Source organism: Aptenodytes patagonicus, chromosome 2 (genome assembly GCF_965638725.1).
Source record: "Aptenodytes patagonicus chromosome 2, bAptPat1.pri.cur, whole genome shotgun sequence".
NCBI lineage: Eukaryota > Metazoa > Chordata > Aves > Sphenisciformes > Spheniscidae > Aptenodytes > Aptenodytes patagonicus.
Genome location: NC_134950.1, coordinates 59261468 through 59286859, shown reverse-complemented (window position 1 = coordinate 59286859; position 25392 = coordinate 59261468). Strand labels below are relative to the sequence as shown.

Genomic DNA, 25392 nt, shown 5'->3' with positions numbered 1-25392 from the left:
GGGACAGGAGAAAGGAAGATTTGCATCAAGACCCTTCTGATGTGCTGTTTCCTGAAGGCGTCCCTTGGGGCCCGCTGCCATGCTGCTAAATAATGTGACAGGTCCCGCTCTTCTGCCTTTCAGGTTGACCTCAAGGTCCAAATCTGTGGATAAGTCACATGAGGAGTTTCCCAAAGAATTAATGGAGGACTGGAGCATGATGGAGGTGTGCGTGGACTGCAAGAAGTTTATTTCAGAAATCATCAATTCAAGCCGGCGCAGCCTATCTCTGGCCAACAAGCGAGCCAGGTTAAAAAGGAAGACTCAGTCCTTCTACATGTCGTCGCCGGGAACCTCTGAATACTGCCCCTCTGAAAGGACTATCAATGAGATCTGAGCCTTGTGCCTTTTTCTTTGCTTTTGTCTTCATGAGGTCATCATCCATGAGCAAGGTCACTGAAACTGGACTATCATTCTGTTGCTTCGTTTCACTTGACTGGTTTGAATTTGCATTAGATCACAGGATTTCCTACTCCAGCGGTTCCCAGAGACGCAGAACACTATGTTTAGATCTGTGCAGAATGATACGCAACGGGTCAGCTGCTCGCACTGGAAGAGTATCAATAGTTTGAAATTGTTGCCTCTTTTGTATGTGTGCGTTGAAACTAGAAAGCCTTTTCTTGCTTTCAATCTTTTTTTTAACCATGCTTTGTATCATTTTTCAGGAGGTGAGCTGAAAACATACGTTTAATGGAGAACCAAATCTAACAAAGTGTCAGTGTTAGCACGGTAGCAAACAGTCAGTCATATTGGCATTACCACCCTAGTAATGCTCACGTCCTAGTCGAAACAGCAAAGGGTCGTATCGCGCACCAGACACCGAGTGTGAGCGACTGTGGTCAAAACCATCTTTCTTTGAACTGTTTCAGTTGCTCTGAGATCAGGGTTCAGCACGGGACTTGACAATGCCTGTATCCTAGGGCAAAATACGCGACGAAGCTGTTCGCCCGTGTGGTTGGCCATTCCCCTGAGCTGCTGTACTTTTTAAGCCTTAGTGTACTTCTGAGCGTCTCCTCAGCAGGTTTTAGTAGTTTACCTTCTGTCTTGAATGTATGATGATGACTACTAGTAGCAGTGAATTTTAGTAGTAGACAGAGTTGTACAGTTTATGGGGAGGATGGGAAATAAGGGAGGCTGCTAATTTTAACTGAATAGCTGTAAAGTTGTTCTCATGGTTACTCAGAGAAAACGGTGGGTAAGGTGTACATTTGTATTATAACGGGGCACACAAATACTGCTATAGTTACGTCTGACAGCATATCCACTGATAACCCCATTTTTTCTGGGGTTTAGAACTTGGCTGTAAAAGTTCATGTTCTGCTGAAATTTGGGACGGTGCTGTCTCAGATTGGGAGCAATCTCTTTTTTTTTTTTTTACCTTTTTTCATTCTTTTTCTCTTTTTAATTCGCTCACAGAAGAGTGCTAGACTAGTTGTTTAGAAGTTCCAACAATGTTACATTAACTGACATCTCATGCTTTTTTGCACTTTTTTTTATATTCAAAATACTTTTTAAAAATTCAAGCATAGCCAGAGTTTAGTCAATAATTCGGGGCCAGATCATTTTGGTATTTAAAAACAAGCTAACATAGCCAAGTTATTAATACTTGAAAATCAACTACTGTAACTTTTTCATAAATTTTTTAATACCCTGAGGCATATTTAATATCTATATAGCAGTGTATTATAGAATGACATAGCGGAAAAGTTTCAGATCTATTTATTAACATTTCTATACTTCGGATTAATGAGAGATACCTCAGAACTGCTCCAAAGTAGCTGGGACTGGATTTCTGTAACATGACTTTGAAGATGTATTAATCAAAACAGATTCTCCTGTCCAAATCTTGTGCATTGAAAAGCCCAAGAGAAGGCAGACTGCCCCGCCAGCCCTGGTACGGCACGGTGCGGGGGCCGTGGGGCACCAGGGGTGGTTGGCTCCCATGCGGTAGCTGGGCTCCAGTCCCACTGCGGGCTGCCTCCCGCTGCCCAGGGGAACAAGGCTTCCCCTTCAAAGTGTATTTGCATGTTACGTTGCAGCCTTCGGAGCAGCCACTCATATCATATCTTTTAAGTTGATTTGAAAAGCACATGCAAAAGTCTCCTTAAACCTTCCCAGGGACTCATCCATCCTTATTTTTCTTTAAACGCCCCCTTGGAAAATGAGAATTTTTGCATATGCAGGGCTTACTGAAATAACGTTTTTAATTTTTTCTGAACCAATGCGAACAGGAAAAGCTGGGCTCAAATCTAACTCTCCCTCATAGCTGTCCCGTGTAAGGTCAGGTGTCATGGCCCTCTCCTCGGGGTACCTCTGGAAAAGCATCTTGCACGTTAAAGCACCTGGAATACTGGCGTGAGATAAGGATGTAGGATCGCAGGAGGCGAGCAGCACAGGCAGGCTGATTGGAAAGGTCTGCTGTTGCTGGAAGAGTCGCCTGATCTCAGTCACATCAGCACTTTTCCTTGTTCCTGTGCCAAAACCAGGCCGTGTGTTTGCTGCACAGTGCATCAGGAAAACTAGACTGAAAGAAATGCATGAAATCTCACTTTGCATCTCCCCTGTTGTTGTTCTTATCATTTGCTCCTGGCAGTGCCCCAGCCACATGTTACAATCGCTCAGTCCTCTGCTCGCAGTCCTCTTCCCCGGCATCCTCAAGCCACTGAGGTGCAGGGTATCCCGCATGTTTCTTTTCCCCTTTGAGAGGGATTTAGGATGTTGCAGAGCAGGCAGGATCAAGGACTAAGTAAATCCTGAGTGTGTGAAGGCAAGTGAGTCCCTCATGGCACGCCTGTGCCCCCCTCCACCTTGGCAGTGTCTGGGGCGGCTCTGGGGAGGCGGTGGAGCCTTGAGATCCAGCCTTTGCCTTCCCGGGTTGCCCAGCAGCCCTTGGCTTGGGCCGGGCCCTGTTGCGCCGGGCAGGGCGCAAACACCGAACACCACCACGGTGGTTGTACAAATTGCTCCATGTTGCTCACGCAGAGCTGCCATGGGGCAGGGCCTGGATAACCTCCCTGTTTCCCTGGAAAAAACCCTCCGGGCTGCTGACACACACTGTGGCAGGCTCCAGAAAACGTGGTGCGGAGGGCTGCCTCTCCCCTTCCCTCCCATCCCTTCCTCTCTGCCACAGTTGCTCCGCATTACTCTGGCATTTCATTCCACAAAAGAAAAAGCAGCGGGTTGGTTTGTCACGCAAAGCCTGAAGGAGCTCAGCTCGCTGGTTGCCTGGCTCTCTGCGGAGTGGGCTATTTTTAGCTTTCCATCTCGCTGCTTGCGCTAGCATCCCAAATCCACTGCAGCCATTTGCCTGCGTACCCTGCGGTGCTGCCCAGCATGTCCTATTTACGGTCTGAACTTCACATTAGCGTCAGAGGATGAAATCAGAAGCTTGTAAGTATGTGTAATATATTTATTAATATTTAGGAAGTCTCCATCAATCATGCAATGGGAATTGACTTTCCCATGATGTTTTAAAAAGGAAATGAGTCTTATTTATATGTGTGTTGGCTATTATCTTTATTAGAGTTAACGCTTTCAGCCCCCTAATACAGTTTGCACTCCGTAGGCATTTTAGAGTGAATTACTGCTGACAAGAATGTGGGACTAGCACAGTGAGCTCCCTTCCATGAATTTTTAAAATCTTTTGATTTTTTTTTTTTTAGCTTTATTAATATGCCCAAGGTCTGTTTAAATGTATCACAGGAGACCAAAGGAGTTAAAAATGCCACTGGCAGCATCGGTCTTACTGTTTTGTATGTGAACCTGGTTGTGGAGAATTAAAAACCAGCTCTGCCTCGCGGCGGCGATGGAGGAAGCGAGCAGGCCTTTGCTGCAGCTCTCACTTGTCTAAAAGCCGAAGTTTCAAACGTTCATGGTGACAATAGTGCTTTGGGGGTTTGTTGTTTTTTCCCCTTTCCCCCTTACTTTCTTTATACAGGGAGGGGTGTTACCTGGCGAAAATAAAATGCCTTTCCGTTATAGCCCTTGTCTGTGTTAATTATTCATGTGGAAGCGGATTTAAAGGTTCTGTCTCTCTCCTTTTCTTTTTCATGCTTTTATAGTTTTGTAAGATCAGTCAGACGTTTCTTTTGGCAAAGAATTGTTAATGAAAATGATTGAATAACAGCTGAACGCTGGCTGGGCCGCATGAAGGGACGGAAACATGTCAAAGTACTCTTAGAATAGCAATAAAGCTGCTTGTGTAACCCCAGTGATGTGAGGAGCACCTCGTCATCGTTTCCAGCCAACTCCCTCTGTTACCAGCGTGTCGCTACTTCCAACACCGACGGTCTGTAGCTGAGGCGCGCTTGTCCTGCATGTGGTACAGGCTTTGGCAAATCTCCATCCCTCATCTTTGGGAGGGAAATTCTGGGAGTCTTTCGGAGAGGTTTTTGTGATTTAGTTTTTAAACCAGAAGTGGAGAGAACATTTTTATCACAACTATTATGTTGGGCTCTCTTCTCTTTCAAGCTCCCCTTTTTCCCCAGGTGAGTTCAGCATCAGCTTCCATGGTTAGTTACTGGCTGCATGCTCTATAGGTTAAAACTAATTTAGAAGCTCCAACTTCAGACTCCTGACTGCTACCTTCATGCTTTACCTCACCCGGCAGCTCTGTACACCTTTTAGGAACGTCTTTCTTACAAGCTTAGTCTCATCTGTGAAACAGTGACAGCACACAGGCGTGAGGGAAAGGTGCTGCGACTGTACGCTCTGGTGCTACAGCGTATGGATTTTGTTAATGTTACCATAAAATTTTATAGTATTTCCATGTTGATAACTTGGAGCTGCTCTGGTTTATTTCTTCTTCTTTTGTATGTATGTATCTTAAGGCCAATCTGAGAATGTTTATGAATATTGATTCCAGCTATAAAGATCTGTTTTGTTGTTTCTGTCTGGTTTTTACTACTGTGTTTCAGATTTTTTGGGTACCTGAAATTACTGTTCACCAAAATTTCCTGGTAGGAAAACAGCCGGCGAGGGGCATTAGCTCAGTCTGACGTGATACACAAAGACACAGAACCCGTTCGCTGACATGTAAGTGTAAGTTCATGAGCGTTGTCCTCATGGCAGCTCGATCGAGTCCAGTGCCGCAGCCCCCTCCCGCTGGGAGAGCCGCTGCCAGCTGCCGTGTACGAGGGGTGGGCACTGAGTGGCACCCACAAGCTCCGGCAGCCCAGAGCAGAGGGAGCCCGTAGCCCTCCCCGCGTTCTCGGCTTGATGCTGAAAAATCCCAGAGCTGGTCCCGTTGCTCAGTTTACCTGGCACAAGCTGTGAGCCTGTCTGTGCCCCAGGTCCTCATCTGCAAAAACAGGGACTACAAAGTGGTTACAACTGTTTAAAGAATTTTGCGTGGTGCTGGTAAAGAGGTGAGGGCTCAGTGTCAGAGCCAATAGGATCCTGCACTGCAAGCTTCCATCAGCTTTCGGTACTTGAAAGCAATTAGCACTGAATTCCAGAGAGTTGAAACTTTACACCACCTTGACAAGCAAAGATTTGTGAATGAATTTTACCATGGTGGTCTGCACTCAATGAATGTCATAGGGCAGAATCAGGAGATGGAGCTAAACAGTTGTCAAACAGACACAGCAAGTTTTATGTGGCGGTAGCTTTGCTTGTCTCTTTGCACTAAACTGCAGCTCAGTAGCTTTTCAGTTTCTTCTCTGGTCGGGCTGTTTTGCAGTGGCAGGGCCTGGCTGAACCGAGTGTCAGGTACGCAGGTAGCGTACCCAGGCGGGCTCTGTGTCCCGAAATAGCGACAGAAGCCGCTGCAGTCTGCAAAGGTCGTCGAGACGGTTTTTGTGGAACAGTTCCAGAGGAAGCCATTTGGAATAGTCCTTTCTATAGCTAATAAAAAACTACATTTTCAAGCAGATAGTCTTTCGAGGTGCCAAGCTACTTCATGTACAGTCACAGCTGGAAAAGATCTGTTTGATTATTGACCCATTTAATTACAAAAACCCTGCAAGTGCAATAACGTGAGCATCCAGTATGAAAAAATACATTCTTAGTGCCTCCCACGCAGTTGTAGCGTTTACATTAAGCTACGGGTCCTCCCTGCGTTTCTGTCACCAGAGTCACGTCAGTGCTTAACAGCGGGAGCCAGCAACGCTTCGGCTTTTGCAGGGTAGGCTGTAGGCCAAACATTGCGGTGTGGGATTGTTAAATTGGATTTCAGGGGCTGCTAAATCTAGAATTAAAGGATGCGGGCATGAGTTGATGCAACTTCTGCGGGAGGTTGGCTTCCAAAGTTTGGTGGAAATAAGCACCGGTTAAGTTGACTGTGTGTATATATACAGAGAGGCTGCATTCTCATGGCCCAGCTTACAGGACAGGTAGAGGCCAAGGCCCAACTTTGGCTTAGACATTTAGGATGGGCATGTTTCTACTGAAGGGGCTGGTGGTTACATTACCTGTGAATTAGAAAGCAAAACGAAGATATGATGAGGAGTGTATTTGAGCTGTATTTCTGTTAAAGCTGGTTCCCCCTCCCCAACCCCCTCCTTTAATAAAGGAAAAAAAGAAAATCCCAAACAGGGGATGCACTTTTTGGAGAGTAACAGGCCCAAAGCACAAACCCTTCCCCTTTGAACTTCTGCTTCTGTGCTGTCACTGCACATGTACCGCCTGTGCGGCTGCAGGTACACCCGGGGCATTAGCTCTAACAGAGAAAGGCAATAGAATTGTCTTCTGCTTGTTTTCATGTTATGTGGTACTGAAATGCAAGTCCTTGTTTATGCATTACTAATAAAAAGTTCTTTAAAATGACACTGCATTGCGCTCGCTTTCTTGAGCTAACTGTAAAGACGGTGAGTGTCATTTCTTACACAACGCAGCTAGTAAGGGCATGTTCCACATTTGTTTGGTCAGGTAGAGCCCTGAACCTTAGCTGCTGCAGACTTTAACTAGGTTAGAAACAAAATTACGGAAGAGTAAGAAGGGGAAGTATTGTACCAGCAGGGCCCCAAATTAGGAGCCCTTATGGATGATTTGACTTGCAGGTGCCTTCCAATAAAATGAGTCATACCTCAATCACCTCAGCTGTGGAAAAATTAAGAGGACAGGGCTTGTGCTTCACAAAAATGCCTTTTCATTGAACAAATTTGTAGCGAAAGCATGACCTGCTTCCTGGAGCTGCGATTAAAAGGCTAGCCCATAACCTGCATGATTCTGACCGGTGGCAAGTAGTGTTAGCGGGCCAAGAAGATAGTTTATTAGATAAATAAGGTCTTATTTACAAGTGAAGGCTAATCTTTTCAGAGGGCCCTCTCCTGTTTTACTACAAAATGAAGCAGCTGCCAGACCCAAGTGGAGTTACCAGTTCAGGCACAGAGGACCCCCGCAGAGCTTTTGACCAGTAGGATGTGTGGCTTACAGTGAGCTCCAGGGAGCCTGGTACTGGGTCCTGCTGCTTACCCAGCACAGACTAACGCGAATAATTTTTCTGCAGCCTTCTCTGAAAACGGACAGCAGTTACACCCAGAAGTGTTTTTTTTTTAAACTGAGGATGTCATTTATTTAAGATAGCACCATAGTGTACATAGACACTTTACAGAGTCCTGCCCTTCACAGCTTACAATCTAGGAAGATGCAAGAATAGGAAAGCTGTTACGCACTGCTCCACCTGAAGGTTTAAAATGAAAAGTGGCACATCAAGGAATGTCACTGGTCATCTTACTCGGTGCTACTTTATTACATCATCACATACATCAATGCCTGATATGTGCTATACATCAATTCCTGATACATGCTAAATGCTGCAGTTCAGTGCCTTTACCTGCGTTAAGCAAGTCTTTCAAGAATACTGCAACTTACACGAGGGTTGCCCGCTTCCCAACAAATATGACCCTTCCCCCATCGTGCCTGCTGACCTGATGGGGGAAAAGAAGTGAGAAGTGTGGGGGAGCATGGAGGACTCACACTGGCGCAAGGGCAAGTCAGAAAAAAAAAAGGAAAGGAAAAAAAAAAAAGGATTGTCTACACAAAACCGATTACACACACAACCATTTGATTACACTGTTTTAAGTTAACGCCTTTTGTTGCTAACATGAGCCTGTCCGCACTAGCACAAAAACCAGGCATCAACCAGAAACCAGTTTACCTCAAGTTTGGTATCTTCAACATCTTAAAATCCTTTAGGGCCAAGAGCTAACATGCCCAGTTTGGCAAGCTCTGGGAACCACTGCTGCCATCTTCCCTCACTGTTTCCCCGTGGTCAGGAACCAGCTATCCCCAGCTCCATCCTTCCACAGCAGGCGTGTGCGACGGAGCTGTAGTTACTGGGCAGGGTGAGCAGCCACACTTCTAACCAGTCTGGAGACTTGATACACTGGCACTAAATTCTTAAAACCAAACTACCCCCCCCCCAATACCTCCCCACTCCCTTTCCCTTGAACTGCAACCTCATGGCTGAGAAACACTGAACTGCAAGCCTCAGCGGCTTGAACAACAGCAGCGAACACCCTCCCTCCCCCAACACACAAAACTCTACTTTAATTCTATTTTCAACTCTCAAAGTGCAGAATTCTTATTCAAAATGGCACTTGCGACCCATTAATCAGCATGGTTACAAGTGCTGAGCTTTCTTCTGCTTGGTCCCCAGCGCTTCAAGATCCTTCCAAGTTAATGAGTGTTGACTTAATGCCATTTGTGCTTTATAAACTTTTTTCCTCCTATGTACCCGGCTGTTTCTGCACCAATCCAAAAAGCTACACCCCCCCTGGCTCCCACAAGCAGCCGGCCACTTTCCCTCACATGTGGCTTTCTGTCTTTGACAGACACCTCAAGTCAATGCACGTGACATAAGACTGACTTCAGAAATATTTTTTTAGCCATTTCCAGTAAATAAAGAAAAGATGGGGAAGTTTCCGTAGGGAAGGACCAAGATAAGCAATTCCAAAGGCAGGGGTTTTTTTGCCCCAAGGGTCAAGTCAGACTGTAACAGCGACAGAACTGGAGTGGAAATGGAATGCCTCAAAAACTGTGTTATGCACAGCAGGGCTGAACACCCAGCTACAGATCCCATCAGATCCCACGGAGAAGAGTCACATGGTCTTCACAAGGGAGAAGAAGGGTGGGAGCCCCATATGCAAACTAGACGGGCAGAAAGCAGAAGAGTGAAAATGTCCAGGAAAGCTTACAGGAAATTAAGAATCACTTCACCTGCTAAACACTGGTGCGTACTTGGTCCCAGCGTGACCGCTGCCTGCAAGGTCCTTTGTACGCCCTGGCAAAATGAGCAACCATGGGAAGATCGATAAGCCCAGAGGTGCAGGAGTGTCACCTACCCCAAAGACAAGGTAAGAAGCAGCAGCACTGTCCGGCAGCAAAGAGAGGCAGCTGGGTGACAGAACTGGCCTCTGGAAGAAATTAGTCTTTTTCCAACCCAAAGCTTCCCCACTCACATTTAGCCTAGAGAAAAGCAGAAGAGGACTGAGCACAAGCAGGCAAGGTGCTGATCCGTAGCAAGTGGAGCAGCAGACAGATCGGAAAACCAAGCATCTAGCCATATAGTTCCCAAGTAGCACGAAACGTGCAGAGGAAGCAGCCCAAAACCAGTGGGAAATGAAACAGAAAGGAGATGCTGCAAGACAGGCAGATAAGGATTTGTTTCTGGAAGAAGGAAACAAAGTGCAAAGAAAGTAATCCAGAAAACTGATGCGTAACTGGTACTGACCCTACGGTGTGGCAGAGGAGTTCGGCCCTAGACAGAATATAGGAGCCTGTGGTGACTTTCTGGGACACCAGTGACTGGAAGGTGCTGTACACAAGTCAGTCAGCTGATACTAATAATAGTGTTGTCTTAACACTAATAACAGCAATTATTTCAAATCTGATGCAAGAAGCGGCTTTAGACAATTTTTCTTCCAAACCGAAGAAATACATGAACTTCTCCAAAGACTTTTCTACCCCCCCCGACAGTTGTTTTCATCATCTCCAGTAGGCATGTACGGAAATGCTCTAGTACAGATTTCCACACACACACACTTACTCATCTTGTCCTTTCGTTCACAGAGCTCTGCCATAGCTGCACTCCCCTTCCTAGCAGAATGTCACCAGGAGCTAGAACATCATCTTCTGCATTCTTTAGCCAGGAAGTGGCATCACTCCTCTGAGAAGCACAACTGACCTGCACCAAAGCTATCCAGCGTATCTTCCGGAAAGGGGTTGCTATCAGCCTTTAAGCTCCAAGTTTCTGTTCCAAAATAAGAAAGGCTTTAGGTCCATATAAAAAGAGCAATGTAAATATTAGCTACTCATTTAATTGCTTTCGACTAATACGTCTATTTTTTTAAGTGAAGTTTATTCATTAGGCTCATGTAATTTAGTGAGACTACAGTTACACCCAAATTAATGTTCACTTTCAAACTAACCAGAATACGAACACTGAAATTTTCCTCAAGCTACAGACACTTTAAAATCACCAGATCAAAACAGTGACCAACATTTTACTCTTCTAGTTTTTTAGAAGTTACTCATGCTCTTTAACAGCTTCCTAAACACACGCTTGTCACTTGAACGAGTAAACATCCTTGCAACATTTATTTCACTTTGTGCGCACACCAAAAAAATAAGTTAAAAATGCCCTAACAGAGGGCTGTCTAAGAAACGTATACTACACCTGGACCAAATATGAAAATTTTGTGAACATCAGACAAGGCTAGGACTGTTACCAATATCTATTTATGCACGTTTTATAGGAAGCAATTTCTGTAGTTACTGGAGTATTTTTCCAGATAATGAGAAGCATTTAAAATGATCCTGAAACCATTTTGTACCAATGCAGAGAAGTGTTGAAAAAATTCGGTTACACGGGTAGTCAGTAGTTACTAGAAAGTACTCAAAAAGGACAGTCCATTTGTTTTTCTTGTACTCCATGTTTTCTCCATTCAGGGCATGAAAAGTACATGTTCATGAAACCTTACCATTTGGATTCCAAATGTCCTGCTTATTTCTCATTTCAACTCTTCTGGTTATTGCACCAGTCTCTCCCTCAGTTAAGACATGATGTGAAGAGCAAGGACCAGTGGAACAGCACAGTCTCTTCATTCAAGTAGCCTACAAGTACCCTTCTTAGAGATAAATAAGAGAAGTATTTTCCAGCACCTTCCAGGAATTACTAGTCCTCTCCTCATAAGGAGGGGAGGAACTAGGGCAAGTTAATAAATATGAAAATAAATTACACCCTTCTCCCCATTAGAAAACTGTTTTAGGCTATTAACATCAATAGAAACTTTATCTTTGTTCGGATACAAACATCTAAGAGGTAAAGTATCTGCGTTGTTCTGTTATGTTCAGGCAGCACATTTAAACAATGTAAGAAAAGTTAGTACCACACAGGTTTTAGCTTTTCGGGATGATCCTCTAGATATCTATCTATCTATCTATCTATCTATCTATCGAGAGAGAGAGATCTATATAGATATCTAGATATCTATCTAGATAGATATCTAATTCTACAGTATCATGTTCTGACTCATGTAGTTCCTTTTAAATGGTCATAAGACACTATCAGATCACAGAACAGACAAAATTCAGTGCTCTAGTACCTATCAGCCCTTCACAGAACAAATGTTCACATGGAAAACCCTTAATATGACACATGCGTTCTTTTCAAGTTTGAGTACGAAAAACCGAGATGGTGTAAATATAACATACTCCCTATCTTTGTTATAAAAGGCACATTTAGGCAGTTTTAAATGTGCTAAAAGTTTTGTTTCCAGTGTTAAACATAAATTAGTTAAATGAAAAGAGCATCTGCGGGAGGTCAATTTAGTCTTCAGTAGGCAACAGGAGCTGCTGTGGAGGTGATGGATGAGGTTGCTTTTCCGCTGATCCAATATTCTTATAAATATATAAAACCTCTGCAGATCAGCCTTGGAAGGGAGATCTACAAAGCAGTCTGCAGAATAAAATTTTTCTGTCAGTTACTTGGTATTTTTGGTTTTATTTTTCTGTTGATGCTGCTGCCATGGCTGGTTTCATGCCCTCACGCGTTGACTTCAGCTCCTCCAATTCTGTGTTTAGTTTGCTGATCACCCACTCCAGGGCATCCCGACCCTGCCAGGAAAATACTGGAATTTAGGATCAGGACAGATACACCACCACTGCTCATGTTTCTATAGTTTTTCCTCTGTCAGACATGAGACTTGTTTTAAAATTAATTTCATGCCCTGCATAGTTTGATACCGGATTATATTGATAACTTCTTAGCATGTTCTTATGGAAACTTCACTGCAAAGGCATTTGCTTAACCCATAAGCAAGAAGTAAATGCAATATTGGTGTGAGCTCCCAGTAGGCAAAAAGCCTAATTCAGCAGTGAAGTTCCCTTATGTAAGAGTATTGCTGTTTTTATACTGTTTGCTTCTCCCACCACCCAAAGAATATCAGCAAATCTATGGCAAAGTCTAGATACTGTTCTCAGATTCATTAACCAAGTTGTATGGACAGTTTTTGAGAAGATCCAGGACAAAGAAAGATAGTCTTCCAAGTGCTCTTTGAAGTAGCAACTAATTGATTTGATATCTAGCAAGAGTTCAGGGATGGACTCGCACTGTCTATATTCATACACAGCAACTTTTCAGCATATAAAACAGACTAATTGAGAGACTACAGTCGCACATTTTATATCAAGGTATGGTCTTTCTCTGTTCAGTTCTCAGAATGGGAGTGCCTCAAAGCCAGGCGTTGACAGCCAATGCTTTAGTAAGAGCTGGGGAATCCAGCAAAATAAGCATGTCAAAAATCTTTTACCTTAAGAAGACCCTGTACCAGCTGCACCCCAATGACCACAAGATGAACACGCAGCCAGCCGCACAATGAAGCCAAGAAAACAGAGAAGCACTTTAACTAAACAAAAGTGCAAGATTTTAGAGCTCCACAATCTCAGAATGACAGCGTTTGCCAAAACAAGCAGACGGGATCAGACCAGGAAAACACCTGGCCTTTTTTCCCTTAAAGAGAAGCCAAGAGGCATTCACCTCTATTACCCTACTAAGAATAAGAAGTACAAACAGTGGAGAGCAGTAACTCAGAGCCACACGGCTCTGGCCAAGTCTAGAGGAGTTCTGGAGATAAAGGGTCTGAGCCGAAAAAGTCCTAAGTCTTCAGGAGAGCCAGTGTCAGTGCCCAAGCCCTCTGCAGAGATTGAGGGAAAGGGAGGGAACAGCCCTCCACACACACACAGAGTTGTTCTGAACTCTGATGTACTATTTTTGTTGCGTGCATTATAGGTGATAAAGTGAACAAAAACCTCTTAAAGTGTCCAGAACCTGCTGTTGTCCTTTATAAACGACTAAGCATGAACAAGAATCTGCATAAACAGCTTTGAAAACCTAAAAAAAAAAAAAAAACCAAACGTCAAAACAAGACCCACACATACTCTTGAACAATTTTTTTGGAGGCTAGAAACATTACTCTGGAATAATACTAAAAGCCCAGTTCCAGGCTGCAAAGTGTAACCTATTAAAAGAAATAAAGTTTTACTATGAATAAGAACATATTTACCGCAAGACCCTCACTAAGTTCAGTGAAGGGCTGACTCTGTTTCTCTTCAGGTTTTTCATATTACAGGGACTCACAGAATAAACACTAATTGCTATGTCTGCACTGGCAGGCAGTCCTTAACCTGAGAAAAATTATCCACGTATCACAACAAAGTGTTCAACTCTTGGCCAGAGCTCAGAAAGGGGGATTCACCCCTATCCAGAATTACCTCAAGAACTAGTATCTTTATGTTAACTTAGTTCAAGATATGCCTTTAAAAAATACCAGCAATAATCAAGAAAACGTGATTTAAATTGTCCAGTTTAAGTACGGGTTGCTGAAAAAAGTCCGTAGAAGAATATGATTTAACAACTTCTGTGTTCCTTCCATTTGAGCACCAAATCGACCATGCTTCAGCAGGTGCTAACTTCCACCGCCTCTACATCCTGTGCAAGACCTGGGAACACCAGCAAAGCATGGGTAAAAGCACCCAGACAGGAGTAGGCTACTGCATAGCAACAAGTTGTAACTAGCCATGAACTACCTGAGTGGAGTGCTCCGTAAGGAACAAAGTGGGGCAGAGAGGGGGAATCATCTTTCAGTAAGCACACATTGGGGTATTTAAAAGTCAGGTTAAAATGTCCTCTCTTAGGTGACACAGGCACAGAGAACTGAGTAAGACAGCAACAGCTTACATGTTATATTTGTCTAATTGCACAAAGATGACTTGTCAGAAAGTCAAACACCTGTGACGTAGAAAATGCTCAGTAGAAAAATACTGAGATTCTTTTCAGGCCCTGACTATGAAACAACCAGGTCATAGTGTTTTAGTTGATATATTTGTTGGTAAGATAAGATAAAATAAAGAAGAAAAAAAAATCCATGACATTCAACTGGAGCACCAAGATATTTCCTTCAGCTTTTGAGACTACATAGGTCTGCACGTTTCCTTAGACCTGCATACACTATATGCTGTACTTTGCAGCTAAGAATAAATTCGTGGTATTGGCAAGGAAGATTTCAGGAATATTCTGCACAGGAAATTAAGTTACAAAATTTTAACCAGATGCAAAGCCTCCAAGTACTGTAGAACTACCCAGTTACCAAAAAAAAATCTGACAGAGGATTGGTCTATAAAGTTTCACACTGTACAACAAATTCTGTAGTAAGTCATTAAGCAAGCACATTCATAACCAGGCATGCATATTATATTAGTCTTTATTGCATATGTTAGCAGTATGACGTGTTTGGTAGACCAAACGCTGCATATGAAGATTTGTTGGTAGAGCTTAAGTGACTGATAAATGCTGAGCCTTTGTAGTTGACATTTTCCAGAAAAACAGCCATAAAAGCTTAGTGGAATGAGAACATAAAAGCAAACACTCATGGCATACACTGATCTCAAAGTAAGCAAAAAACCCCTACATTCTTAACTAGGAGAAGCAGCATAATGGAATTTTTTCTTTTTTTAAGGAATCTTATTAGTTGAAGCCAATACAGGAATGACAGAGACAGGCCAAACTGACTAGTGGAAGCACAACACTCTGGGCAGAAGTATCACAGAGGCAAGTACACTCAGTTCTCTCAACCTTGAAGTCAGATTTTTTCATAGTCACATCACTTAAGGGACACGTCACTACCAAAATGACTAGAACTACAAGACCAATGAAAAACACGAACAGTCTGACATTCTGACAGCTTCAAGCTTTGTACAGATTTCCACAGAAGTTCACAGAAGGGCAACAAGATTCCTTGGGCATAAGAAAAGCAAATACAATTTCACTATGAGAAAGATTAGCCCTGTTATGCAATCTGTTTCAAGAAATCAATTTTATATCCTAAGACTACAATTCTGTTTCATTTTTATAATGCAAATTCCAGTCATTCACCAATTTATTAATTTCTTCAGGTACCAGTTTTACATACTGAAATCACAGAAACCAGGACCAGACCAAACACTTGGTAGAGGGACCCATTCACGTGCCTAGTTATCTGCAGTCATCATTCCACTTTCAAACCATAAGCAATAACGTGTGGCACAAGACATGGCTGCAGCAAGTTGGCTGTCCAGTGGCATAAGCACGGGTTAATTGATCCAGTCTAGATCTGACCTACTCTCACTCTCTACAACTGCAGTGTAATGATCCTGTTTGCCATTCCTGTATGCAATGTATATAAAACATACATGCAGGTTAATTTATGAAATTCACATGACAACAATCCATGCACATATTTGCTAGAAAGCTGAAATGCTGTACCAAGAAGAAGAATGCTGGCATTACCACTAGTTAGTACAAACTGTAGATGTGGAGAACTGCTAGCTTAGAGCGCTTTCAGAATTTTGAATTATCCACTCAATAGCATCCCACCCCTGGAGTAACACAAAAAAGATTTACAACATATGGCAAATGAGTTTTCCATCGTCATTTAAAAGAATAATGCGTCATCTGCCACCTCTACCTCAGAGCACAATCTCAATACTTACTTCCTGTTTCTTCAGAACAACAAAACATTTTTCAGCAACTTTCATGACGTTTAAAAGGGGTGCTAAGAGCACAGACGCACAGCACAGCATGCGGGAAGAGCTAGTAATAGCAGAGTAGGTTACTGCTAGCAAAGAAAGGGCTGGGGACAGCAAGTACAAATTCCTGCCAAGTTCAAGATCTCTAAAGAGACTCTTCAGTGAAACACACAAGACAAGAAGGTCTTTTTGATTTGCAAGAAGCTTGTGAGCCAGTGTGTTCCTTGAAAATGGCAGAACAGAAGAACAATCTCTAAAAGAAATCGAGCTCTCACACAAGCAGCACCTGAATAGGTACCAAGGAATATTTACACTCTTTCTCCGAGTTCAATAGAGACATGCAAACATGACAGATGTCACGAAGAATTCAGCCAGCACTTTTAAGCATGCCTAGTTGATCTGTCCATTCCAACTAGCTAGTGTTTTGCTACCTCCGAGTCAGACTGAGTTTGGTTGTGAGCCAGGGTTTGGACTTCTCTTTCAAGAATATATGCCCCACACAGACTTCTAAATGGAAACTGGATCAGAACAGAATTGTAATTTATCTGAAATACGTTCCATTTATGACTTTCACACAAACACAGAGAGCACTCAGCTAGTTAAAGTTACTCTTCAGTGTCTAGACATTACCCATCACTCCTTCCCCATTCCCCGATTTTAACCTGTTTTCCTCTCATTTTTGGAGAAGCACACAGAAGGGAGGAAAAGGAGGCTTTCTCCTCTCTGATCTAGTTGGTCAATACCTCCTATCAAGTTGGCTTACACTGCCTTGGTCAAGCAAGATCTCTCACAAGGACAAAGGGCTGGCCAAAGCACAGGCTTTCTGGTATATCAGGAGTTACCTGGGCCAGATTCCCACTGTGCTGAACCTCTCCAGCAATGCAGAGCACAAACTCAAATTTCAGGTGCGCTCATCCTGCTGTTAGGCAGTGATGCCCATGCTTCTCTAGCAACCCCAGTTCTTTCCCACCTTCCCCGAAGAAGGATAAGACAATGTGCCCAAGAATAAGCACTCCTGTAGCTCTGCCCGTGCTGAAGTACAGCTCCATGGCTGCAAGCCAAGTAGAAAAAGCAAGCACAAGACAGACAAGTCGGTGTAGTGTTACCTAAAAAGCCAGTATAGTTTCATCTCTTCAAAGAATATGCCTCTGCTTACACTACCTTACTTTCAGCCAAAGGCAAGGAGACAGCTCAATAATGGATGGGAACTGGAACAACTGACAAAGCAGCACAGAAAATATGCTAGCATTAACTGCTAAATCCAAATTATAAAGGCTGAAAAGGAAGTTATATTCAGTACTAGCACTAACTCCTGGAAATAGGAGGTTAGTGTTTAGAAAGGTGCTTTGGAAAAAAGAAACCCCCAAAACCAATAATATGTCTATGCTATGTGCAACTGTAGCATACACACAGAAGTTTGTTTGTTCTGATGTGCAATTCTAGTTGAAAAACAAAGATGTAGTAGTGAAACCTTTTCATCCTTTGGGAAATTATATTCTACTTGCTGAGGTCCTACAAAAAAAATCAGCTGAAACTGTGCACAAAGTTTAGAGAAATTAAATATAGTATCAGCACACATGACTGACAATTACTGTTTCAACAAAAAGAAAGGTAGGGGTGGGGGGAGAGAGGGAGAAAACAGAATAAAAATGTACCTTTCTGGCATTAGAAGATATTGTGTTTGCCATTAAGCTTTCCAGATAACTGCTCAAGCTAATGCCTTTAACAGTAATAATTGCTTCTTGAGTTAGCACAGTTCTGTAAGAGAATAAAGAAATGTTAATACCTAAACTGAATTGGACTAACTCAATGCCTCCTATACACAAAGAAGCACACAAATATCCTTACTTACTTTTCAGGGTTTTCAGGATGAGGTGTGTAAACCAGTCTCTCATCAACAGACACCAAGTTTGTGAGAGTAATCTTAAAAAGAAAAAAGAGCCGAAATCCTCACTTCCCGCCTTTCATTTTTCTGTTATCAACAGCACTACTCAATAGTAGAGCACTCAATTTAATGTCAGAGACAAAGCAGTGTACGCAGAATATAAAACCCAGAACACAGTCAATAAAAAGATCTATAAAGGGTGATGCATCTTCTCCTATCCTAGATCTAATTATATCAATCTAAGTTCCTATTCACAGTACAAAGCACAAACAGCTTTCCATTTGTTTTCTCTGAATGTGGAGTCTTACCTGATTTATGGCATGCAATTCAGAGAGGCTCTTCAAGACCAAGACCACCATAACACTATTTGGAGCGTACAGAAAATTAAGACTCAGGAAAGGCAATGCCTCTTGTACAGAGATGAGGCTCTCCTACAGACAACTCCACTTTAAATCTGATAGTTACAAGTTCCCAGGATACCAAAATACAGCATAATATTTCATTTACATTTTGTGAAAAAAGGCATTTCAAATTAAAACTTTTGTTGTAAATGGCAGTGTAAAGTAGAACAAGTTATTAATCTAAAAGTCAGACTACTTTACATCCATTCTGAGAAATAATCTTACATTAAAAACAGAATCACAAATGTTTGATGCCAGAGTATTTAAAGTTTCCTATTTGTGGGAAGAAGTAGGAGGGGAAAAAAAAGAGCCAACTAAGACATGGAAATTGCCGCCTCCTGATGAAAGATGCAAACACATTTCTAATCTAAAATGTTAAGAGTAAACCATCTCATCTCCAGAACTAATTACCAGAAACTTCTTAAGCTACCACTCACATTAGTTGAGCAAAGCTCCATCTTTTTTTCCACTGGATCTACCACAGAATGTTCCTCAATGTACGTCAGAGTTCTACTTGTTCCTAAAATCTGAAAGTGAAGAAATAAAAAAATTTAAAAAGTACTAAAATTAAAACAAAACAAAACAAAAAACCCTCAACAAACAAAAAACCTGAAATGCATAAATGTCAAGTTCTTAGTGACCCCAAATAAATACAAAGTAATTTGTGGATACCAGAACACTGTGATCAGTGGCAAGACTACGTCCTGGTAGGTTGTATCAGTCATATAGCATGACACAGACCAGTCTGGAAGGCATGTATAGACATACACACACTATAGGCATATTAAAGCCTACAACGTATTCTTGCTACAAAGTACGCTAATTACAGCTTATGTGATATTTGTGGATGATATTTCCTATAAATTAAGCTTTTACTTTGAGTTCAGCTCCAAATCGGATGATGACATAAAAATGCATCACACCCTTAATAAACCATTAAGACTGTAAAAGCGTACCGCTTTTACAATACTTGGCAATCCCCACTCTGTGCTGAGAAGACGGTGACTATGCAACCTCCCCTGGTTATCCAGGCTTCTGTTGAGGACATCTACTCCTACCACACACGGATTCATTGGGTTGGGGTACTTTCTCATAGCAGCTTTGATCACTGTATCCCAGGGGTGTCTGTAAAAAGAAGAGGAGACAATATTTGTAACTATTGTGTATTTAATTGCAAGTATTCAGACAACACTAAATCAGGGATCTAGCTTGCGTAATATGGCACATGCTGTACAACTTCATAGCTCGCAAAAGTCCCTTCAGAATACAGTGATGCTTGGAAAGGCAGTAAGAAAGTATTGACACACAAACAGAAAAAAAATATATTCCTTTCTACAGGGTGAAGAAAGGAATTATTAACCCAAGTCTAACAGAAATGAGGGCAAGGGGCAACAGTCACAAATTGCTGCAAGTGACATTCCAATTAGCTGTGCAAAAACCCCACAATGACAGGGTAGCTGTCCACAGAGACTGTTGAATCTCGATTCGCTTCAGAACTCAACCAGAAAAGCAACCTGACCTAACCTTTAAGTTAGCCCTGCTTTGAGAAGGAGGCTGGACTAGATGACCTCCAGAAGTCCACTCCAATACAAATTCTTCTATAATTCTAAGCACACCAGATAAACTAAAGAAGAAATCATTAGCTTCTATTTCTTCCTACAGCAAAAAAGCAAAGTGAAATTTAATTCAACTAAAAAAAAAAAATCAGGAAGTTCAAAATAAAAAAACAGGTTTTCAGAAACCATATCAGCTCACTGCCTTAAGTCTGCACCTATAACACTGCTTCCAGCAGCCTGTTACCATATATTAATTACATTTATAGACACTCTTCTCAATACAGAACTGTTTTTATGAAACAAGTTTTGACAATCTCAAACTCCTGGGGTCAGAGCAGCCCCACTACTGGAGGCCAGGCTGTCCACAAGGCTCTTGTTGTGGGACTTCATGTATCTTCTTCTGAAATAGAGGAGGCTAGATAAATCATGGACTTGATCCAATACAGAAATTCTGTCCCGAAGCAATGACTTCTATATTCAGAATAACTGATAGATCTGGAATGAAAGGTTTATAACCTTTAAAGGTACCTTTAAAAACTCAACTATTGATATCTAACTTAAGAAGGGTTAGGGGTGCCAACTTGTACATAAGAGTTGCACTTAGGGCCCTCAATGGATTTGATTTTTAAGAACACTACTTTTAGTCTTAAAATAGACCGATACAGAAGGGCATCAACAGTACACCACCGCCAGAACAAACAGGAGCTTGGAAAAATAAGTTCTTTTTCCAAGAAGAGTAAGAAAAGGTCTTTCAGCTTTATTGGTGTGAGCAGGAAAAAGAGAGCCTTCAATTCCTATATCAGGAGAGCTGAAGGACCATTCCTTGTTATCTTCAGTGACTATACATCATCAACAGAAGATACACAAACTGAAAAGGTCAAATTTCTGTTAAGTGTCCTTGAGGGATTTTAAGAGTCAGAGATCTGATAAGGCACAGTGATATTTTATTAACCCCTGAGCTGAACCACCTACACCCACACACATTACACCATAAGATGGGGGCGTTCCAACAGAGATCTCGATGAGAAAATGCCAAATAAAGATCAAGTTTGTGTCTCCCAAGTGACAGACATTAATCTCAAACTCAGAAGTTACGCCATACACAAGCAGCCTTTACTAGCCTCTGCCTGCCATTTCACATTAGAAGCTATTGCGTACTTATACCAGATTAAGGTTAAAGTTGAACACCTAACACCTATGTCAGCATAATGAACTCGGTTGTGTTAATGTAATTAAAGAAGTTTAAAGCTGCACATCTGGGATATTTTGTAAGTATTTTAAGAACTATATCACCCCTGGTGCTCTTCAAGTTTCGAGATTTTTAAGAGACCTGTAGCAGATGAGTTATCGGTGGCATTTTAAGAGCTGCACTGGAACTGCCGTGTCCCCCACGACAGCTCCCCGGTATAGCTTGAGCAAGTGTTACATACCTGTTGATGCTTTTGCCTACTGTTCCCTCGTTATACCAAAATGGAGTTGGATGGCCACAGCCATGTTCAAAATACGTTTAATGCAGAGAAGGACTGATGGTAAGAAAACTTACTCAGCTATCACTTAATGGCTGTCTGCTAGGCACCTCTGTGAGAGTATCTGACAGCTAAGGTAAAATACAGTCACTCTGTCCATATCTCTTGGAATATATCATCAAGTACGTCAGTAGTTTGGGATTTTTTTTTTTTTGACAGCGTGAAAGCTGTTTTTCCTTTAATGCCCACATCTTTATCAAGCAATTACGCTGTCGGGCCAGCTCTACCACTGCCCTGTTGGAATGGTATTTCCCGCTGCAATCGGCAGGAGGTGGGAGAAACCCTCACACGGCGTCCGACCACGCAGGGAAAAGCTTAAGGCGACGAAGGACCGGCAGCGGGGGGCGCGCTGACGCACCGCCGGGGACCGTCCCCAGACCCCCCCACCCCCCACCGGAGGATTTAACGCCAACAGAAGCCGGTGCCCGCCCCGCTGCCGCGCGAACCTTCGTGCCGGCATAACCGGCTAGGAGCCACCGCCGCTGCCAAGCCTCCCTCCTGCGGCCGCGCCCGCGGCATTTCCTATTTCCGCCCTCACCCTGGCAGGGCCCGGCTTCCCCCGCACGGCAAGGCCCGGCAAGGCGCCGGAGCGGCGGCCCGCCCGCGCGGCCGGTGGAAGGAGCGGCGCCGCCATTCAACGGCCGCCGCGCGCGGGGGGCTCGCCGCCCCTCAGCCCCCCCCCGCCCGGCCCCTCACCCGAACACGTGCTCCGAGCTCCAGATCTTCATGGCCGCCCTCGGTCTCTCCTCAGGGCCGGCGGGGGAAGGCGGGCGGGCGGCGGCAGCCCGAGCTCGGCGGCGCCTGACAGCCAGACGCCGGCCGGCCGGCAAGCGCGAGCGGCCACGGAGGGCGGAGCTGCGCCTGCCGGCACTGGACGTACCCAGCCGGCTCTTGCGTCACGCGCCTCCGTCACCGCCTCGCTCCGCCCACCCACCCCCCCGGGCGGCGCTCCCTTCCAGTGCCTGTCGAGACGGGGCAGCGCGCACGGCCGCTCCGGCGCGTTGTGACCCGCCGCCGTTAGCTCGGGCGCCGCGCGCCGCTCAGGCCCGGGCACGGCACGGCACGGCCCGGCACGGCGGCGCTTGCTGCGGGCAGCACGGCGGGCGGGCCCAGGCGCCCGCGGGACCTCGATGCGCTGCTCGGCGTCGGTTCGCTCTGGAAACGCAGCTCTGTATTCCCAGAAAGTAACTGATCACCCAGCCCTTAACAATTAAACCCTTCCGAATTACTTACGTTGGAGTTTTGCTTTAAACGCGCCAACAGCCGCGGATGGCACACACAGCCACGCGTGAGCGGCATTGCTAAGCCTAGGAGTGAAATGATCATAGAATCATAGAATCACTGAGGTTGGAAAAGACCTCTAAGATCATCGAGTCCAACCGTCAACCCAACACCACCATGCCCACTAAACCATGTCCCTAAGCGCCTCATCTACACGTCTTTTAAATACCTCCAGGGATGGGGACTCCACCACCTCCCTGGGCAGCCTGGTCCAATGTTTAACCACTCTGTCAGTAAAGAAATTTTTCCTTACATCCAATCTAAACCTCCCCTGGCACAATTTCAGGCCATTTCCTCTCGTCCTATCGCTTGTTACTTGGGAGAAGAGACCGACACCCACCTCGCTACAACCTCCTTTCAGGGAGTTGTAGAGAGCAATAAGGTCTCCCCTGAGCCTCCTTTTCTGCAGGCTAAACAACCCCAGTTCCCTCAGCCGCTCCTCAGAAGACTTGTTCTCCAGACCCCTCACCAGCCTCGTTGCCCTTCTCTGGACACGCTCCAGCACCTCAACGTCCTTCTTGTAGTGAGGGGCCCAAAACTGAACACAGTAGTCGAGGTGCGGCCTCACCAGTGCCGAGTACAGGGGCACGATCACTTCCCTACTCCTGCTGGCCACACTAGTTCTGATACAGGCCAGGATGCCATTGGCCTTCTTGGCCGCCTGGGCACACTGCTGGCTCATGTTCAGCCGGCTGTCAACCAACACCCCCAGGTCCTTTTCCGACAGGCAGCTTTCCAGCCACTCTTCCCCAAGCCTGTAGCGCTGCATGGGGTTGTTGTGGCCGAAGTGCAGGACCCGGCACTTGGCCTTGTTGAACCTCATACAGTTGGCCTCGGCCCATTGATCCAGCCTGTCCAGGTCCCTCTGCAGAGCCTTCCTACCCTCGAGCAGATCAACACTCCCGCCCAACTTGGTGTCGTCTGCAAACTTACTGAGGGTGCACTCGATCCCCTCATCCAGATCATTGATAAAGATATTGAACAAGACTGGCCCCAAAACTGAGCCCTGGGGAACACCGCTCGTGACCAGCCGCCAACTGGATTTAACTCCATTCACCACAACTCTCTGGGCCCGGCCGTCCAGCCAGTTTTTGACCCAGCGCAGAGTCCACCTGTCTAAGCCATGAGCTGCCAGCTTTTCTAGGAGAATGCTGTGGGAAACAGTGTCAAAGGCCTTGCTGAAGTCCAGGTAGACCACATCCACAGCCTTTCCCTCATCCACTAGGCGGGTCACCTGGTCATAGAAGGAGATCAGGTTGGTCAAGCAGGACCTGCCTCTCATGAATCCGTGCTGGCTGGGCCTGATCCCCTGGTTGTCCCGCTCATGCCCTGTGAGCGCCCTCAAGATGAACCGCTCCATAATCTTCCCCGGCACCGAGGTCAGGCTGACAGGCCTGTAGTTCCCCGGATCCTCCTTCCGGCCCTTCTTGTAGATGGGCGTCACATTGGCAAGCCTCCAGTCGTCCGGGACCTCCCCCGTTAACCAGGACTGCTGATAAATGATGGAGAGCGGCTTGGCGAGCTCCTCTGCCAGCTCCCTCAGCACTCTCGGGTGGATCCCATCCGGCCCCATAGACTTGTGAGCATCCAGGTGGCGTAGCAGGTCATTGACTGCTTCCTCTTGGATTATGGGGGGTTCATCCTGCTCGCCGTCCCTGTCTTCCAGCTCAGGGGGCCGAGTACCCTGAGGATAACTGGTCTGCCTGTTAAAGACTGAGGCAAAGAAGGCATTGGGTACCTCAGCCTTTTCCTCATCCTCGGTGACAATGTTCCCCCCCGCATCCAATAAAGGATGGAGATTCTCCTTGGCTCTCTTCTTGTCATTAATATATTTGTAAAAACATTTTTTGTTGTCTCTAACGACAGCGGCCAGATTGCGTTCTAGCTGGGCTTTTGCCTTTCTCATTTCCTCTCTGCACGACCTAACGAGATCCCTGTACTCTTCTTGAGTCGCCTGCCCCTTCTTCCACAAGCGGTAAACTCTCCTTTTTTTCCTGAGTCCCAGCAAGAGCTCCCCGTTCAGCCAGGACGGTCGTCTTCCCCGCCCGTTCTTCTGACGGCGTACGGGGACAGCCTGCTCCTGCGCCCGCGGGATGATGCTAAATAGGATGATGCTAAACGCCTCAATTGACCTACAGGCCTTCGCACAAGGTAACTTTATAGCGAACACCTCGATAGACAATGCGTTACATAGGCAAACGACAAAAGGAAAGGGGGCAAGCCGTCTTATTTTCCACCGGGCTCTGTTGAACGTCACCGCAGGATACACCGCCGCCACGCGCGTTACTCGCAACGCCGCGGGAGACCCGTCCCCCTCGGCAGCGGCGAGGAGGAGACCTAGGGCGCCGAGGCCCTCCCGCAGCCCCAGCCTCGCAGCCTGCCCCGCCCGCGGTAGCGGGGAAGCCCGCCCTTCTTAGCGGCGGCGGCGGCCGGGCCGGGCGCGGCCGCCGGCCTCACCGCCGGACCCGCCGGAACGGCCGCCCCCTCCTCCAGCGCGGGGCAGCCCCGCCCTCCCCCGGGGGAGGGCGGGGCTCGGGGAGGTGACGGCGGTAGGCGTGGCCAGGCAAAGGGAGGCGGGCTGCGCGAGGTTCGGCCGACGCCAAGGGGCGTGGTCTCCGGGGAGGGGCGGGGCTAGGATGGGTCCTCCGGACGTAGAGGAAATGCGTGCGACAGCGCGATGAGGTCAGACGTCGCAGGTG

The 25392-nt window shown here is 45.3% G+C and overlaps 2 protein-coding genes across 8 annotated transcripts in view; one reads left to right on the top strand and one right to left on the bottom strand.

Annotated features, from left to right (window-relative positions):
• Positions 1-4928, top strand: part of SPIRE1 (spire type actin nucleation factor 1) — a 134992-nt gene extending 130064 nt beyond the window's left edge. For all 5 annotated transcript variants that reach the window (XM_076330014.1, XM_076330012.1, XM_076330016.1 and 2 more), the window contains one exon: positions 124-4928. In XM_076330014.1, the coding sequence (XP_076186129.1) occupies positions 124-376 (253 nt within the window). In that variant the 3' untranslated portion in view covers positions 377-4928. The remainder of the gene's footprint in view (positions 1-123) is intronic.
• A 6698-nt stretch (positions 4929-11626) lies between these two features.
• On the bottom strand, positions 11627-22246 carry PRELID3A (PRELI domain containing 3A). 3 transcript variants are annotated; one of them, XM_076330017.1, is made up of 7 exons: positions 22109-22246; positions 19287-19455; positions 18768-18857; positions 17897-17967; positions 17700-17802; positions 13291-13372; positions 11627-12096 (listed from the first exon to the last, which is right to left on the bottom strand). In XM_076330017.1, the coding sequence occupies exons 1-7, from the start codon at positions 22138-22140 to the stop codon at positions 12026-12028; spliced, it is 618 nt and encodes a 205-aa protein (XP_076186132.1). In that variant the 5' UTR covers positions 22141-22246; the 3' UTR covers positions 11627-12025. The 3 variants fall into 3 exon arrangements, 2 of the variants coding, with proteins under 2 accessions (XP_076186132.1, XP_076186133.1); XR_012994628.1 differs by lacking the exon at positions 13291-13372 and adding an exon at positions 15782-15894 and having other exon boundaries at positions 11964-12096; positions 22109-22219; XM_076330018.1 differs by lacking the exon at positions 13291-13372.
• Positions 22247-25392: the final 3146 nt, after the last annotated feature.